This window comes from Sander vitreus, chromosome 17 (genome assembly GCF_031162955.1).
Source record: "Sander vitreus isolate 19-12246 chromosome 17, sanVit1, whole genome shotgun sequence".
Lineage (NCBI taxonomy): Eukaryota > Metazoa > Chordata > Actinopteri > Perciformes > Percidae > Sander > Sander vitreus.
Genome location: NC_135871.1, coordinates 7,712,149 through 7,731,489, shown reverse-complemented (window position 1 = coordinate 7,731,489; position 19,341 = coordinate 7,712,149). Strand labels below are relative to the sequence as shown.

At 43.4% G+C, this 19,341-nt stretch overlaps 2 protein-coding genes across 3 annotated transcripts; both read left to right on the top strand.

Annotated features, from left to right (window-relative positions):
* The first annotated feature begins 364 nt into the window (after positions 1-364).
* LOC144532370 (leucine-rich repeat-containing protein 27-like) lies at positions 365-8,301 on the top strand. The gene is made up of 11 exons (XM_078273087.1): positions 365-640; positions 852-1,157; positions 1,328-1,458; positions 1,739-1,797; positions 2,587-2,739; positions 4,225-4,420; positions 5,756-5,896; positions 6,237-6,342; positions 6,958-7,055; positions 7,842-7,962; positions 8,061-8,301. Exons 2-11 carry the CDS (start codon positions 912-914, stop codon positions 8,172-8,174), a joined length of 1,365 nt encoding a protein of 454 aa, XP_078129213.1. The 5' UTR covers positions 365-640; positions 852-911; the 3' UTR covers positions 8,175-8,301.
* A 644-nt stretch (positions 8,302-8,945) lies between these two features.
* pwwp2b (PWWP domain containing 2B) lies at positions 8,946-18,566 on the top strand. Of its 2 annotated transcripts, none has more exons than XM_078273130.1 (3): positions 8,946-9,339; positions 11,569-13,293; positions 18,272-18,566. In XM_078273130.1, the coding sequence occupies exons 1-3, from the start codon at positions 9,200-9,202 to the stop codon at positions 18,306-18,308; spliced, it is 1,902 nt and encodes a 633-aa protein (XP_078129256.1). In that variant the 5' UTR covers positions 8,946-9,199; the 3' UTR covers positions 18,309-18,566. The 2 variants fall into 2 exon arrangements, with proteins under 2 accessions (XP_078129256.1, XP_078129257.1); XM_078273131.1 differs by having other exon boundaries at positions 8,947-9,339; positions 11,569-13,297.
* The last annotated feature ends 775 nt before the right edge of the window (positions 18,567-19,341 follow it).

Here is a 19,341-nt window from a genome sequence, read left to right as displayed (position 1 = left end):
GTTGCTGGCCAGTGACTGTAGTCGACGTAGCCCTGTATCACCGACTGTCATGCATATCAACACATAAGGACCAGCCTCTGTAGGTAAGCTAGGGTAGCTCAGTACAATAAGGGGCTTCCATCGCTTGTTACCAGCAAAGAAATGATGTTATCCTCCAGCCCAAATGAACCTCAGTGAATTATTCCACAATCTCATTAGGAAATGGATGGGTGGTGCCTGATCACTGAGGGGGAAAAAAAGATTTGGTCTTCAATATACACACTAGGTTCGCTTGCTCTTTTACACTGCACATTATAGAGTACCTATGGCGTTGTTCAATGTCTTTGGCATATGACCTGCTCACATTTACGAAGAATTAACTCGTTTTTACATATCAAAGTAATCTCTGGTTGAGACAGTGTTGATGCAGCTTTTCGCCTTGTTTGCACGTGGACTGTTGCCGTAGTTTGTGTTGACCTCGTTGCCATGGTTACGACGTCGCATTCGTGAAGCGGTTTGTAAAAGTTAGCATGGCATTTTCAGTTCAGTTTACTTTATTATCCCAAATGGGAAACTTGAAATGCATTTTCCTATGTCATATTGTTTCGTTGTACACTGAGTCGCGTTCACAAGCTACGAAGGATGTTTATTCAAATTCCAGGTAAGCCAATAGGGCAGTTGTGCTGGTAGTTTTAACTGTTTGCTAATCTTAGCTAACGTTAACGTTAGGCTGCAGCAGTGAAGGAATTGCTAACACCTGCTTGTAGGCAAGTTAAAATCCTGCTGAATTCTGCTGTTTAGACGAAATTTGTCCATTAAATGTGATACTTGTGTGAGACTAACGTTACATGTTTGTTTGTTTTCCCCATTAGCAGACGCAGGGAGTAAAATGCCAATGCAAAAAGACACTTGAACACCCTGAACAATGGTCTATGTACACTAAACATCTCAGCACCACTTCTACAATGTCTTCCCCAGAGAAGGAGGAAAATGTTCCTGACCTGCAGCTAAGTTTTGTCTTTGGGAACAGTGTTGTCAAACGACAGACTCCCCACATTCTGCCTGAGGATGCAGAGGCACAGGAGCACCCTGAATATTACTTAACCGAGACATTATGTCTGAGCAGAACTCAGCTGAAACATGTTGCAGACAGTATTTTGAAAAATAGCACACTAAAGGTCAGTTTGGACTTCATTTGTCAACCTCTACCCACCTATGCTGCAGGGGTTTTCAAGCAAGAAATCAGTCATGCATCCAGTACAATAGGCCAACAATTTTGATATGTTATTATTATTTTTCTTCTAATGCATTATCGATTCATTCTAATTGCTCATTGTATCATCTTCAGTATTTATATCTTGAAGGCAACCACATATCCAGTATCCCAGATTCACTGTTTATCAGCTTGCCCAACCTCCTGTGGCTGGACCTCAGAAATAACCAAATTGCATCGCTCCCTGCTGAAATTGGCTTGCACAGGTAGGAGACTTATGCAACTGCTCTTTGAAATGTATGCAGATTTATTCCAAACCCGTCGGCCGCCATGGGAGTACAGTATGTTTCTTTGTCGCATTTCAGAACATTTTTTAGATACAATCTTTTTTCTATTTTTTCTGATTCATTCCTGATTCAAAAGCGTGGCAAAAATGACATTTTCTATGACTATTTTGTACAGTGTACTTGTGTTCAGTTTAGGACAAACATGTGTCAAGACATAGCCCTTGCCATCATCTAGCAATCTGTGATGTCATTCATGTAGATCTCTGAAAACAATACTTCTGGAAGGAAACCCCATCTCAGAACTTCCACCAGAGTTGGGTGAGTTGAGTTCAGTCACCTTAACCAGCATGCAATGTCTCTGTTCTTTGACATATTAAAGCTGTTTTCCTCTTTCATCAGTTTCAATAAGCCTCACTGGCAGCAAATGCTAGATTACATGCACTGAATAACTAGTAGAGGTGTGAATCTTCACTGATCTCCCGATTCAGTTAACGATCATCATGTCTTCGATTCGATATCTCGATGCATTACGATGCGTCAAATACATTTTTCTATTGAAGCCATATTGGATATTTAATTCATAGCTTTTCAAGCTTCAAAAACAAAACATTCTGCAGTGCTCTAATACTACATCAATTGGATACATAAAACTACAGCACTGAGCACATGGCACTTCCTGAATGTGCAAAACATAACAGAATATGTAAACAGAAAGGTTGTTAGGCCTACTTTAAATTGTAAACAGAAATAATCGATTATGGCCCGGACGATTATCGCAGCATCGTCCATGTCCACGATTCGATGCATCGATTATTTGATTCATTTCAACACCTCTAATAACTAGTAGTTATTATTAGAAATAATGCAGTAGAGTTTTGCATGTTTGCTTTCCTCTTAGCTGTTGTCACTCCAGCTGTTGCTAATACACTGATGCTTCCATGTACAGTACATTCATGTTGGAAACCAAGGACTTTACAGTATGTAAGACTCTTCTACTGATGTACTCATTGTAAATCAGTCTTAAAAAGAGTGTCGGCTAAATGCAAAGAGTGTAATCTGTGAACATACGGTAGTTCTAAGGGATTCTTTGTTGTCCATTTTCCCCAGGAAATGTGATTACCCTCAAAGGCCTGAACCTAAGGAACTGCCCCATCAGTTTCCCTCCACAAGACATTGTGAACCAAGGGCTCCAGAGGATCCTCCAGTACCTCAGGAGTGCTATGGCTAGTCGGCCCGTTAGCATGAGAAGGAGCCCCTCAGGTGAATCAAAGGCACCTTAAAGGTGCTGTAGGTAGGATTGGGAAGATCCAGCACTTAGATTGACACGCAGTTAGACACCCCCCCATGGCCCTGATTGGTGCATCTGAACAGGGAGCTGTGGATTTTTGCAATTCGCACTACAGGCTGTAGGTGGAGCCAGAGGAGCCAGATTTCTTTAATAACCTGCTTCATGTAGTTCTACTGGAACATAGGTTCAGTTTCAGCAAATATGACAGAAAGTTAGTTTTATAAGTCTTACCTACTGCACCTTTAACTTTGAACAGTGCAGCAGCAAGGTGTTCAGTATGCACGTGCATTCTTGCCATCTGCTCTTTTTGTCAAAGATAGGACGGCTGGCCACAAAAATAGCTCCTTGCCCTGGTGCCACTTCTCTGGTGTGACTTCTGTTCCCTTGGAGACAGCGCGTCCGTGCATCCGTCCGTCGTCCCCCCCCACCTCCCAGTGTTCCATCTCTGTAATATTTTTAGCCAGATGAAAGTGATCGATAACCTGTGGGCTCTAAACAGGAACTCTCTGTCACTACGCAGTGTCTGGAGATAATCACTGTGAGAAGCCCTCCACAGGAGAGGCTGCTGCTGCACAATGAGCAGAGTCAAATCCCTCAATCAAACCATTTACGTTCCTGTCTACAAGGTTATTAACCAAGACACGTCTCCAGGGGGAAATCTCCTTTCTGTTCATTGGTTCAGAGTTTAGATAAATACAGTATCTCACAAAAGTGAGTACAGCCCTCACATTTTAGTAAATATTTCATTATATCTTTTAATGGGACAACACTGAAGCAATTACACTTTGCTACAATGTCAAGTATTAAGTGTACAGCTTGTATAACAGTGTAAATATGCTGTCCCCTCAAAATAACTCAACACACAGCCATTAATGTCTAAACCGCTGGCAACAAAAGTGAGTACACCCCTATGTTAGATTCCCATAGAGGCAGGCAGATTTTTATTTTGAAAGGCCAGTTATTTCATGGATCCAGGATACTATGCATCCTGATAAAGTTCCCTTGGTCTTTGGAATTAAAATAGCCCCACATCATCACATCCCCTTCACCATACCTAGAGATTGGCATGGGGTACTTTCCATAAAATCTATATATGTATCATTCATTTACATACTGCATTGTCAACCCTTTTCAGCTGCAATAATGTGGAATATTTAGCCTGAGTCTAGTTTTCCTACATGTGGCTAAAAGTTACATTCAGCCCATTAGAGCCACATCTTCTGCTCTGCAGTAAGAAGGGAACATTTGACCTGCTATTATTAGTTATGTGAATTTCTTGGTAAAATGCTGACATATCTTCGCTGTAGTTGGAAAAGAACTCTGTATTCGATCAGTACTAATTCTCAATTCATCATGTGCTTCTACCAGCCACTGTAGCCTTAGCCAGCTGCGATTGTTGCCAGTATTGGCTGCCCCCATATTTCACTTGTAGCTGCCGTGGTTGTTTTAATTGGTAGAGTTGCCAGTGGTGGAGAAGCTCCAGCTGTCAGAGCTGATGGGGTCCAGTATGGAGGAGCAGGATGATTCAGGGGACGAGCTGCAGAAGTTCATGGAGCTCAAACACAAGATGTTCCTGCTGGACAAAGCTGAGCTGGGCTCAACAGCGCAGGGTGATAGAACCCCAAAGTCACACCGTCTTCCTATTATCCAAAAGTAAGTAACGCTGTTTGGATGAAAGGAATAAGAGATTTTGAAGTGAAAATTACTTTTCCTCTGTTATAGTTTGACATGTTAGAATATATGCTTATTACCTTTTTTTTAAAGATTATTTTGTTTGGGCATTTTGACCTTTATTTCCTCAGGACAGATGAAGACATGAAATGGGAGAGAGAGAGGGGGAATGACGTGCAGCAAAGGGCCGCAGGTCGAAGTCGAACCCGCGGCCGCTGCGTCGAGGAGTAAACCTCTATATATGCGCGCCTGCTCTACCAACTGAGCTAACCCAGCCACTACCTTTTTATTTTGAAGAGTTAGAAGAGAAGATTGATAGTGATACCCCTCTCATATCTGTACACTGAATACAAAGCCACAGCCAGTAGATGGTTAGCTTAGCATAAAGACTGGAAACAGGAGGAACCAGCACCTCTAAAGCTCACTTATTAATTCATAATATCTCGTTTGTTTAATTATTTCATACAAAAACAGGAGCAATTCACAATTTTAAGGGGGATTATGTGCCATGCCATTTCTTGCCTGGGACCAGTAACTTCCCATCGGTCTATGCTAGTTGCCTGACTAGTGGTCTTGGCCAAGAAATGCTCACATATAACCACCTGTAAAACAACAAATTGTCTTTTTTTACACTCCAGTTTGTAAACTGATTCAACAAATGAGATTTAGCATGTTAATAAGAGAGCTTCAAAGGTGCTGGTAGGTGGATTTTGTTGCCTTCGGACATTGCTAGGCTATCCGTTTCCAGTCTTTATGCAAATCTAAGTTAGCTGGCTGCTGGCTTCAGCTTCGTATTTAACGGACAGAAATGAGAGTGGATCCTCTCATCTCTCTGCCAGAAAGCGAATAAGCGTCTTTCCCAAAATGTCAAGCTATTCCTTTGGAAAAAAAAAAAAAAAAAAAAAGGATACAGGTTGGCCAGATACACATGAAATATATTTTACTGGCCACAGAGAGAACAAAACAACTACTCCTGCCATTGTTGTTCTACAGTGTATCTAGGCAGCAAATATCTGTTATATTATGCATAAATCATTTTTCACCCCGATCAGATATACTGTGCAATGAAGTTTGAAATTGTTATTGGTAGGACAGAGGATGTGAATTTGTTTTGATTCAGTAGATAACCTTTGTGCGGAGGTTTGGAGTTGTGTATGGCATCGTGCCTTGAAAAAAAGGATAGCAAAACCCTTCTTAATAATGACATTCTCCGCAGAGGGAACCAAGTGATAAAAAACCTCCCAGGCTATCTCCACTGGGACTCAGAGCTCAGTGGAGCAATAAAAATAAAGCATTTTGTTTCAATTTATTTGTCAGAAAAAAGGCAACTACCAAGGCTGGCATGATTCCCGAGCTCCGCCCGTTTGACACTCGGCATTGGAAGAGGCCAGAAGACAGGAAACAGGCTGCAATGAAAGAGCTCAAGGAGAAACAGGCTATTCTCGAGCAGAGAAAAAAGTAAGCTGATATAGTAGTAGTTCAATATTAGAAAAAAATACACTATTTCACATCCTACTGCACTACGTTTTGACTATTAAATTACATTGGATGAATTGCACAGAACGTTCAGGCCAAGTAATACCAAAGGTCAGAATGTTGTTTCATAAAACAGGGCTATATTGTGTCTAATTGGCATTTGCCCAAGTGACCGACAGTAGGGAATTCATACTATGTCCACAAGGTAAAGGATAACCAATTGTTTACAGACCCCTATTCAACCATTTAGATACAAAAGCCCAATAACAACTTTCCTTGACATAGATCTATTACAATGCATAGTTATCTGGCTCTCCCATAGAAGCCAAGACACTCTTCGGAAGTGGCGTACACAAGCCAAGACCACACAGGAGAAGAACATGTCTGAACACCAGCAGAGGAAGCATGCAGAACAAAGAAACCAAGTGGTATGTATGGAATAAATCACCTGCATTTGCACCTGCCAACCACAGGGGGGAAGCAGAACACCACCTCTGTAACATTGGGTCGGAGGGACAATGACAATAAATATGCTAGTGAATGAGTTTTCAGGTAGTAGCACTGCCAGAGTCAGTGCCACTGATATTTAATGATGGTATTGAGGATGGTGCTGTTGAAGGCAGCAACATATGGCAGCGCTTGTGATGGGAGTGTGCTGCATCAGTGATCGCACAACAGCAACAAATAGCTGTCAAAGCCGATGTATTCATGCAGGCATGTACAAACTGTAGCTAGACAGACAGACAGACTGTGGATGGTTTTGAGTAATTTGACTGTCAGCTGCATTGCCATGCATACAGCTGAAGTGCAGTGTATAGTGTTTGCATTCAACCAGCAACATCAGTGTAAATATTCACTGGAAAATATAGTAAAAGCCAACCCCATTTGGGTAATTTGACACAATAAAGCAATTATGCCGCTGTAGGCTGTGTTTGTAGGCTGTGTCGCAACAGCTGTATCATCCTACATGGACACAAGCTCTGCACTCTAGAACAAAATGCTGCTGTAAATGATAATAAACATCCCCTCTCTCTCTGTTACAGGAAGCAAAAACTAATTCAAAAGCTGGTGTGGAGGACAGCAGTGATACTCGCCAGGGTCAGACGTCCTGCGTGTCTATCACAGATTGTGAGGAGACCAGGTAAATGGGAACTCTGGGGGCGCAAAATACAGTTTACTCCAGACCTAAGAAGTAGTACACAACAACCTGAAACCTGAGCCAGTATGAGAATCAGAATCAGGCTGCAGGCTTTGAGGTTGTTGTGTCAGTATGACCGGTACAATAGCTTTGACACTGAATGCACAAAAAACTGGGGACATCTCCCTGGTATTCAGTTCCAGCCTTCAACATCTCAAAGTCCTCCCTAAAACTGGAATGCTTCTCCATTACCTCCTTTGTGATGGGTACAGATTTGATAAGGGAAATTGATAAGGCATAATATGTTCATCTCATAGGTGTATCTGATTAAAAAAAAAAGACCACTGTGATATTTTGGACATTTGGTCTGTACAACTTATACAGCGATACAGAACACCCTGAGCCATAGGGGTTCAGGGACAACAGGTCTTAAAGTATCCACCAAATGGCATTTTGCATTGTCTCCAATCGTGAGCCATGCAATGCAGGTAGAAGGCTAGAGACACCTAGTGGACAAAGAGAGATTGTACACCCATCATAGAACATCAGCAGTTTCTTTTGTTCTTCTTGAGCAGCATCACACCCCAAAACAGATGAACCAGATTGGATGGTACACCTTAGACTTTTCTGTTTTCATTGATAGAATAAATCTTAACTAAGAAGAGAACAATCACTCACAGGCTTGCATTTTTAATCAGTTGTCTACCAGACCTAAATGCTATGATAGCCTACCACTGGCCATACTTTTATTAATATTCAGTATGACATTTTGATCTGTATGGCCTCCAGGTCAGCCCGTGAGCTGGAGCGTCAGATACGTGCACGTGTCGAGAAGATGCAAGAGAGACGCAGGAATCCCAGGGGCACGAGCACAGAGCAGATGGCAGCGGCAGAGCAAGATGTGGAGGAGGTCAGACCTATACCTTATTATTCACACAACTCATCTATATTAAACTCATAGGTTATTGATCTGAATTTGTTTTTTTTCCTCCCCGCTTTGAATGACAGATGAGGAAGCTACAGGCTCGGCTTCTAGAGAGGAAGAGTAATCGAGGAAGAGATCTTGAAAATAGTTTCAATATCTTCACAGGAGACACCTGGCCGAGTTTCATTGACAAGTAACAGGAATTACAATGTCTGTTTGAGTTTTGTGGTATTAAATTCATACTCAAAATTCTTGTAAAGGCCTTTATGAATGACCATTGTAATGCTCATATCATAAAATAAAAATCACAGTGCTGTTACTGGGCAAGGGAGTGTTTTGAAATGTTCTTTATCCCTGACTTATGCAAGACACCCTCTCCATTATACAAACTGTTTCCCATTTACCTTACCTTAGTGTCATTTAGTACCTCAAATATGTACAAAGCAAGTATGGTACTGCCACTTATTTACTGTATGAAATGAAGCTTGTTCAGTTGTTAAACGTTACATTGACTCACCAGACATATATCGATCATATTCCTTGTGTCAATTATAGAAAATACCACCACACAATGTCAGTTAAACCAGGCTTGAAATATAAGGGGACTACATTACAAATTGTAAAATAAAAAAGGTACACCTGACCTCAATCCACCCATCATTTATTTTCAGATCATGGCCGACCTACCTTTTTAGGCTGATATAAATAATATAATCAATAGTGGGTATTTTAGCAAATAGCACATTTAATGCCGTTGTTAAAATATAACTAATTGTAGTTTAGATTGATGGCTGTATATGTTATGATGAGTATTTAGAGGTCCTATTTATCTCACATTTGTCGAAATTCACGACCATATCTCTTACAACATGTTGGAAAATGCATCCATACATCCAAAACGCCATTAGTCTCTTGCTATGAAAAACGGAGACATCCCCGAGGTAAAAGTCGGCACTAATGAATGGCATCTAACAAGTCAAAGTGAGACAGAGAGAGGGTAGGCCTTGTCTTGAGAGATTTCTGCTCCTCTAGCATAGGGAGCGTGATGTCAGCGGTGGCAGTACTGTTGTAATTGACTTGGTGGGGGTGATGGCGTCATTTTATGCCCTGGTGTAGCCTCCTGCTCGAATAGCGAAGGGGAGACGGATCTTTAGCCGACGCGACCGTGGCTCCCTTGGCCGGGATCGAGCACCGCCGAGCCGGACACTACACGCCTGGAAACATGGAGGCTGTGGCCGAGGAGCTGCGGGCCGGCTCTCGGGTACCTGTCACTATCGATCAAATAGTTAACGATACACTGGTGGTGACGCTGACCTACCGAGAAAGAAGCTATACGGGGATATTACTTGATTGCGACAAAAAGTGAGTGTTATTTCGTGTGTTCCCTTTATGCATTTGTCTTTGAAATTAATTTGCTAAACTCAGGTACCGGCTAATCTACCTTTGATGCTAACGAGTCAAAGCTAACTGGTAGCTAGCTATTAGCTGACTGGGCCTCCATACAAAAGACTCGTAGGTTATTGTAGCTGACAGGGTAGCTATCTGCTAGCTATTCGGCTAATGGTAAACTGGTTTAATTTTAGCTCATAATTAGATGGTCATATACTTTTATTTTACTATTGGGAAATACTGTATGCCAACATAGTGTCCCTATCTACAGAGAATGTTAATGACTTCTCTTGAACAATAACTAATGTCAACGGGTTCATCTATAGCTTATTGTTAGCCTAATCAAATACAGAGCAGCTAACACGTATTCAGTAAAAGGGTAACGTTAGGCCTTGGCTGAACAGTATTCTGTATATCAGTTATGTTTTGCCGTGTTTAAATACAAATAGATGTCCTTGCGTTGTGCAGTTTTCTGGAGTGATGATTCAATTCAAATAATCTAAAATACAGTTGCTGTTTTGAGGAATGGCTCTTCATAACCAGTCACTTTTGATCTGCACAAACAATGGAAAATGGCAATAAAGATACATGTTGAATTTGATGAATCCCTACTGTAATGCCTTTTCTTTCACCCTGGTTGTGATCAGATCCAGTAACCATCTTAGGCTCTGTGCTTGACAAGAAAAGGCCCACTCTTGCCAGTTAACAAGAAAACACAATACTGTTCAGATGAGAAAACCTTCTCAGTAAAAATGGACATGTATCAGTGTCATGTCTTATCTGCCTCTTTTAGTGCGTGTGTCACATATAAGCCTTGTGTTTCCTTGGTGTGCACCTTAGAAGCCACTGGCTTCACACTATTTATAGACTAGCAGAATCAGTATCTGACTAGCTTTGCCCCTTAGTATGCTTAGATGGGGGTTTTTTTTATGTGAGAGCTCAAGCTGGCCTGAAAATAACCCACCCAAATGGTAAAAGGCAGGCCTTGGAATAACTTCAAATTGGCCTATATTTCAGGCCTTATCATTGACAAAATTTGACTTCTTCCTTTTCAGCTCATGGAAATTTATTTCCTGTCATTGTCTCCCACAGGTTTGTTTTATGTCGTCATCTAGGCCTATCATTCAGGCAGATCTTTGCATCTAGTTACACTGTACACACCGTGAAATGGCAAAGGCACAGGGAATCATGGCTGGTCATATGCTGTGTCCTTGGACTGTGCTTAACTAGCACTGCCTGTTCCCTGACACAGCCGTGTTTGTGCCGTGTCAATCACTGTGCATGCAAATGTTTGGCTGCTTTAGGGCCACATGTAAAAAGGTGAGAGGAACACGCAGCACCGAGAGACTTTTATTCGGAGGTGACTGCCAGGTACTTCTCCTCAGGGAGGAAAACGGGCTCCCCAAATGTGCACTAATTAATAATATCACCACCCATAAGCCCTGAATAGACACGGATGCAAAAACAAACTGAAATCTCCTGGCTCCTTCCCTACATCTCTGAATCCCGAGTGATTCATGGGATTGTTTTTGTTCAGTCTGATGTTGGGGAGGGAGGGGGGGTTCCTGGGCATCCTGTAGTCTCTTTGTCTGCTGTCTCCTGACTAAAGCAGCACAGCCATGTTACTGTTGCCTGCCAGCCACCTCTATAAGTCTCCCTGGCACTTGGGCCTTCTTTGGACATGTTTGCTAGTCCTAGAGTATAAAAAACCACATAAAATCACTCAAAGAGAGTCAGTGATACTACTGCTCCATTTTTGTGGCCTAAGGCAGCAGGACAGATCTCAGACCCCAACCCCCACACATAAAGAATTTTTAGCATACAGGTGACACAGAGAGTTGTATCAGTTTGTCCAGTCAAAGCAAAATAAATGGTAAAACAGGTTGTGTGGTAAGCCATCTACAGGGAAGGCTTTGAACAGCTCTGGGTGCTCTTTTCTCTTTTGGCTTAATTGAAACAGCAAGGTATTTGATTTGTGCTATCCCACAGGCCTTAAGTTATCTGACATGGTGAAATACGAGTGCGGCAGAACAGTATGTTCTTGTTGAGGAAATTGGTCAACAACAAAAAAAATTCAAGAACTGCTTGTCATGTGTAACAAGACTGTTTGTGTTGGCTTGCATAAACTTCACTGTAGCACTCTAGTGAAGCTCAATGAGGCACACAGTTATTCATTTATTCTCTTTCTCTTCTTCATTTTAGGACTGGGCTATTCTGTCTACCAGATATCACAGCAAAACCTGGGGACTGCCTGATATCTACACGGGCTTGTGAAGTCCCAGAAGTTCTGAGTGAGGAGCCGGTTTCCAAATCTCCCAGCCAGGCTTCGTATAGACCAAAGGATGAAAACACTCTCCCAGAAATCAGCATACCTACTGCCCCTCTCCCCTGCCCTGTACCCACACCAGTGCCAGCTGGACAGACTCTTTACCCTCCTTATTTTGAAGGAGCCCCCTTCCCTCAGCCCTTATGGGTGCGCCACAGCTACAGCCAATGGGTACCTCAGCCCCCTCCGCGACCAATCAAAAGAAAGAAGAGGCGGTCACGAGAGCCGGGCCGCATGACCATGAGTACTATCCGTCTGCGGCCACGGCAGGTACTGTGTGAAAAGTGCAAGAACACACTGAATAGTGACGAGGACAGCAAAGATGGCATGAGCAACACTAAGACTTCACGAAAAGAGAATGCACTACAGAGCGATGACGATGGCGATGACAAGGATACCCCCTCTAAGCTGTCGAGGAAATTGGATGTAGTTGCAACCAAGGACACTAAGAGACGTGAAAACGGCACCAGCCTTGACAGCAAGCGCCTCAGGAAGGACAAAAGGGGGGAAGCCGAAGGGGAAAAGTTCCCCGGAGCTGACGTTATCCCCCACAGTCCTGTCATAAAGATCTCCTACAGCACTCCACAGGGCAAGGGGGAGGTCATGAAGATCCCCGCGAGAGTCCACGGTTCAGTCAAGCCATTCTGCCCCAAACAACTGGTGCAGAATGGTGTGGGAGAAAATGGCAAGACGCCTTCTGATCCCACCAAGGAGCAACGGCACATTTTAGATGCCACCAGGTCTGGCCTCACCGTTTCCATTCCCAAACTCAAACTAACCCGGCCTTATACAACCGTGGGTCAGGACCTACCCTCTCCAAAGATCCACTTGAGACCCCCTCAGAGGGAGGGGGAGGAGAGTGTGGTCGAGTATGAGGCAGAACTCGTAGGAGGCGCCAGGAGACGAAGCCCCAGGGTTCCCGGTCCCTGCCTCCCCCACTCTGAAGACTCAGGGGAAGGTAAAAACTCCCTGGAGCTGTGGTCGGGGAGTTCGGGAGAGGAGGCGGAGCGCGGCCACAGCGACCTCACCCTTCTCATCAATTTCCGTAAGCGTAAAGCGGATTCTTCGAGCCTGTCGGTCTGCAGCAGCGACAGTCTTGATGAGTCCAAGTCCTTCAGCTCTGACGGCACCTCACCAGAGCTGTGCGATCTGGCCCCAGGTGAAGACCTGTCCGTAACCTCATCTTCTGTACCCTCACGGGAAGACTGCAAGACAGTGCCGCCACTTACAGTGCGGCTTCACACCCGCAGCATGACAAAGTGTGTAACAGAAGAGGGTCACGCCGTGGCGGTGGGCGACATTGTGTGGGGGAAGATTCACGGCTTCCCCTGGTGGCCAGCACGCGTCCTCAGCATCAGCGGCACCCGCAAACAGGAGACGGCCAGTTGCGAGGCCCAGTGGCCCCAGGCCAAGGTGGCGTGGTTTGGCTCACCCACCACTTCCCAGCTCTCCGTTGCCAAACTGTCGCCCTTCAGGGAGCTCTTCAGGTCCCGCTTCAACCGCAAGAAGAAAGGGATGTACCGGAGAGCCATCCTGGAGGCAGCCAAGGCCGTGGGCCACATGGGCCCGGAGATTACATCGCTGCTTTCCCACGTTGACACGTAGGTTAGTTGACACAGTTAAGAGTACTGTTTTAGATAAATGTGCCTCTGTGCTTTCCAAGACTTAAAATAGGGCTGGGTAATGAATTGAAAATGGACCAAAACCTACATTATTGAACCCTCACCGGCTTAATTTAAGTAATGCCGGTATGTTTGATTCATTACCTCCTTCTGACAGGCTGTAGCTGCATTCAGCTCCTTCACGGCTTCTGAAAGTAAAACAACAAACCGTTTGGTGATTAACAAAGAGTGCCCAGGCTAACTCAGAGAAAACTACTTAAAGGAACACGCCGACTTATTGGGACTTTGTCTTATCCACCGTATCCCCCAGAGTTGGATAAGTCCGTACACACCCTTCTCATCTCCGTGCGTGTCGTAACTCTGGCTGACGCCCCCACCGCTAGCCCAGCTTAGCACAGATCCTGGAGGTAACCGGCTCCATCTAGCCTACTGCTCCCAATAAGTGACAAAATAACACCAACATTTTCCTATTTACATGTGATTTGTATAGTCAGAGCGTGTACAAATAACAAGGTCACATGAGACACAGCCATCTTCTAACTGTACATGCTGGGAACTATATTTTCAGAAGACGAAGCACTGCTACTTGGGCGGAGTGATTTGCTCGTAGCACCTGAGAAGCCCTGTGGTGAGCAGAAGAGAGTAGCAGTGCTTCGCCTTTCTGAGAATATAGTTCCCAGTTTATATACGGTTAGAAGATGGCTGTGTCTCATGTGACCTTGTTATTTGTACACGCTGTGACTATACAAATCACAACATGTAAATAGGAAAATGTTGGCGTTATTTTGTCACTTATTGGAAGCAGTAGGCTAGATGGAGCCGGTTACCTCCAGGATCTGGGTTAAGCTAGGCTAGCGGTGGGTGCGTCAGACAGAGTTACGACACTCACGGAGATGAGAAGGGTGTGTACGGACTTATCTAACTCTGGGAGATACGGTCCCAATAAGTCGGCGTGTTCCTTAAATGTTGGGGAAAAAAATGTCAACAGGGCAGATGTGGAAGAGCTGGCACAAAAGCTAGATGCCATCTCGGTGGTGTGCACACTTGGGCCTTAGTAAACCTGATACAGAGCAAAACAAAGCTTAATGCAAATGCTGTTGGGAAATAGCTGCGGCTACAAAAGGAAGCACTAGCAATTTCTTCCGTCAGCTGATGACATGCAATCTGTGTATGGCCCAGAAGAAAAAATTGCAGCAGTCTATTACACAGGCATTTGCAGGGATCTGTACTTATATTTATTTAAGGTTCCAGCTAATTAAAGAAATAACATCTCTTTTTTTAATCATTAAACATACAGTATGCATAAGGTTGCAGTGGCCAAACTGTCTTAACTAAGAGATATGAAACTTAAGGTGTACTTTGAACCTAATAAAGGACAACCTGGCTTTGCAGTTGGGGTGGAAATGTGACCGCGTGTTACCAATCGGAACCCAGTATCAAATCTGATCAGTTCAGCTTCAGTTGTTGATATGATATGAATGGAAGTTCAACTGGGATATTCTGACTCCTGATACTGATGGGACGCCATAAGCCAGATCGTTTTACTGGAGAAGTTGTATCACTGTTCCTGATATCAGACAGAACCGTCAACTTGTTGGGCTCTGTTTCCACCTTTAGTCTGACATTGCCTCTACTCTAACCGATTTCTATTTGACCTAACCTATCACTACAGACCCACGTCTCCACCTTAATCTAAGGCCATTTTAAGTCTAACCCTATTGCTTAGCCATGCCAGCATACTGGTTTTGCCCGGGGTTTTAAGAGTGGAGCAGATCGAAGTACAACCCGAAAACTACAAAAACACTTTGGGTTTCTTCCCTCACAAATAATCTTTGGCTGATTACAGACAGCGGCTTGCAGAGAGCCCGCAAACCAGGCGACAGGCACGTCTATTTTTGGTTTAAGCGTACTCCCTAAATGAACATTAATAAGCGGCAGCTGATATGACCGGCCGCGATCACCCTTTTGTCATTTTTAACCGGTGAAAGTGACGGTCAGTGCTGGCGGAAAAATGAGAAACTGCTACCTGAATGTTTTGTACACTGCTCTTTGCTACTAAGAGAGCAGAGAGAGAGGGGAGACCAAAAAGATGTATTTTGTCAGCTCAGGTGTCAGACGTCAGAGTTACATGTTCACACTGTAAAACCCTGATATCCTCATGGCATTCCATCCCCTAAAATACCCTGCAGGTTGAATGAGACACCATAAAGGTATTATTCACATTTCCTTAAAATGTTCCTCACTTAGTAGAGACGCAAAGAATCACAATCCTCAGTGATTAGCAAGACGTTCACTGCAAGGCCCAAGTGGATTTGTAAAGGTATCATTATCATCACTGAGTTGTGAATACATTACGCAGCCCTATTTTTAAACGTCTTTTAAAATAGCTTATTTGATAGTGTTGATTTTAAACCTTGGGGTGGGGGTGGGGGGGGCTGCTGAGTGAACGTCATTCTGCATCAACCTGCTTATTTAAACAAATATTTAGTTCTGCCGTGCCAGCCGAGGGACGCCAGCCACATTTCTGTCATGAAAGAGTTGCTGTGTTCAAAGCAGCACAACAAACATTAATACCAGCTTTATTGCAGCCACAGGCTGCCCTGCTTTACTTTCAACAGGAATAGCTTGGTAAAATGGCCACCAAATAGACAGTACTGCTTTAGCACAATTAAAGGAGAAATCCGGCGCAAAATGAACCTAGGGGTTAATAACACACGTGTACTGAGTCGACTGTTCTCTGGGATCTGTTTTCATGCTAATGGAATGTGTCCAGTTTTAGCCCAAACCGCTAATAGCGCCACACTTCCACGGTAGCATAACGAGGGTCCCTACATGTAAACCGAAGCATTGAGAACTTTGTAAGTGTACAGACAGTTTATTGAAAAGAGAGTTTAGAAAGACCGTAGCGTTCACGTATACAGGCGGGCGCCATCTTGGGAAAACGGTCACGACCAGTCGAACGACGAACGCCGTGTAACCAGTAACGTAGCTCAAGCACGGCGTTCGACTGGTCGCGACCGTTTTCCCAAGATGGCGCCCGCCTGTATGTACGGTCTAGGGCTGGGCGATATGGAGAAAATGAAATATCACGATATTTTTTGACCAAATACCTCTATCGATACTGCGACGATATTGTAGTGTTGACTATTGGTGCTTTCACAATGAGATTTGTGATAATCATCAGTAATGTGGATATAATGACTAAATGGGTAAAGGCGAATAACAGAACAGCTACAACAGTCTGGTAAGTTCAGAAAATGACATCACTTTACTGTAATGCAGCCTTTAAAACCAGGAAAAGGCAACACTTATGCCATATTACGATATCCAAAATCTAAGACGATATTTAGTCTCATATCACGATATCGATATAATATCGATATAATATTGATATATTGCCCAGCTCTACTACGGTCTTTCTAAACTCTTTTTAATAAACTGTCTGTACACTGTCTGTACGACTCGGTACACATGTGTTGTTAACCCCTAGGTTCATTTTGCGCCAGATTTCTCCTTTTTAAATGCAGTTCAAAGTGCATGAAAATAGGTTTTCTGTTGTGCCTCAAAAGCATCAAGCAAAATGCATACTGGGGCTATGCCAAGCTTGTTCCCCTGGTGTCCCAGTGCATTTTCCCCCGTGTAGCCAAGCAGCCGGCCCTTAACACCACACTTAAAGGTTAAATATTGTCTTTTGAGTGATATGAGGGGACAGACTGGCTGCTCCCAACCCTTCTGTTTACTCTGTTATGGGCTCTGTAGCCAAGAAGAGGTTGCAGGGTTCAACGTTAAGGTTTTTTCCACTTGAAGAAGAAAAACGACTTGCTTGTTTTTATTATTATTATTACTGGTTATCAAATAACGGCCAAAACTAAAGTCAATTGTTAACACATCACGACCAGTGTCCTAGATGAGTTAAAGTTCATACTGTAAGCTATATTCTCAACTATAACCAACGGTTGGTTATAGTTGAAAAGGAAAGGAAATGTCAGAAGAAAACTGCACTTTAAAATGCAACTACTGTCCTTTTTAGTGGTGCCTTTTTTATATTCAACTCAATGTTCAGTCTGTTCAATCAAAAGAATGTCGGAAATGATTTCCTTTTGTATTTTAGCAGAATACTGAAAGCAAAGTTTGTTCAACAACGCTATCGCATATCCCCTCGTATCGTGCAGCCCTACTCAGTAGCCAAGAAGATTGTTGGTTGTAGTTGAGAATGTAGCCTCCACAGTTAACCCTCCTGTTGTCATCGGGTCAGATTTGTCCCATTTTCAAAGTTTTTTTCATCAGAAATTTGGCTTCTATAAAACCTGTTACTTTTCACAAGTCAAATGAATTATCAGTTCACTTCTTTCATTGAATGTGGGTGTTTTTATTCAAATTTATAGCATTTGAAAAAAATAAAATAAAAGAACGTTAAATTAAAAAGTGGCAAAAATGTCAAAAAAAAAATACATTAGAAAATCGACAAAATATTGGGAAAAAGTAAAAAAAGAGAAACGCGACCAAAAACATTGAACATTTTTTAATTTCCGACCCAGAAAAACAAAAAGTTGCACCGCCGACGGGAAGACAACACAAGGGTTAAGGAGTTAAGACAGGCCTTTATTTGGTACGGTACTTTTCTTAACCAGAGCTCATAAAGGGAAGCATGTTTCTTGCTCTGTCAGCTACACGGAGGTTTCAGCAGGAGCTGATGTTCACTTCCCACTGATAACTACCATGACATGTTGAGAAGCACATCTCTCCCGGTGCTGAGACTTGTACACTGTGTTAAGAACTCCCTGCACCGGATGGAGATATATATATATATATATATATATATATATATATATATATATATATATATATATATATATATATATATATATATATATATATATTATCTAATGACCTCCCTTGTTTGCTCATAGTCTTTACTTTGTGCTCTTTCTCCCCCCTTTTTTCCTCTTGTTTACAGGCTGAGGACTGAAGAGAGGTCTCCGAGGTTTTTCTGAATTCTCAGACTGTGTCATCAAGTCCCAGGAGGGAGTACGTGCGGTTGCCACGGCTACTATTTATACGCCGTCTTTTTTTTCTTTTTTTTGTTTCCCCCTTCTCCCCCCCCCACCCCACCACCACCACTGGTTGAAAAATGGCCGCCAAGGTGGAGTGTTTTTGAAGACTGAATTGAAGGATGCATTTAAAAAAGAAGAAGAAAAAAAGGCCAGGCATCTCTTGGTCTACTATGGACCGAACTATTCCTTTTTTAACTTTCATTTTCTAGGTTTAATCATTTCGATAGAGCCGAATGACGACACTACAAGGATCCAAATGTATTTATTATCTGTAATGGGTTTTATTATGATCCACCCTTCTACTACAATCTCGCAAACCCCCCCCCCCCCCTCCCAGTCTGCTGCTGTCATTATCACGGTCCGCGCCGCTGATGTGTTCGCTGCGAGGTCCGGCTCGTTCCGGCCAGAGGAAGCCGCCCGGCATCTTCGAACCAACACCCCCACCGCCCCCACTTAGACACTAACCGCCTGACCGCGGTTTAACAAAAAAGGAAGAAAAAAAAAAAGAAAAGGAAAAAAAGGGGGGTTACACTTTACTTAAAGGTATCTACATAAGAGTGACATGACACTGTCATGAACGTGTCATAAACGTTCATGACATGGCGCTTCTGTCAGTAAGTGTCATTCGGTTTTTGTCATGACAAGTTAGGGTTAAGGCTCTGACACACCAACCCGATAATCGGCCGTCGGACAGTCTGGCGAGGTCGGTGACTCGAGCCTGTTCGGTGTGTTCCGTGCCGCCGTCACGTCCCAGGAGCCGTCAGCCTTCGTTTTGGGCCGACCCGACATGCTCAGTCGGGAGACGGGGCAGTCGGGACTCACCCGGAAATGGCGAGCGGACGAGCCTCTCAAAATCTGACGAAAATCTTTTAAAACTGACCTTTTGTCGATCTGAAATGAAGACCGATTCAGCAACCGCACGGCCTATTTCTCGCCTCAAATGTTTTTTTTCAGAAACACGTTTCGGTGAACT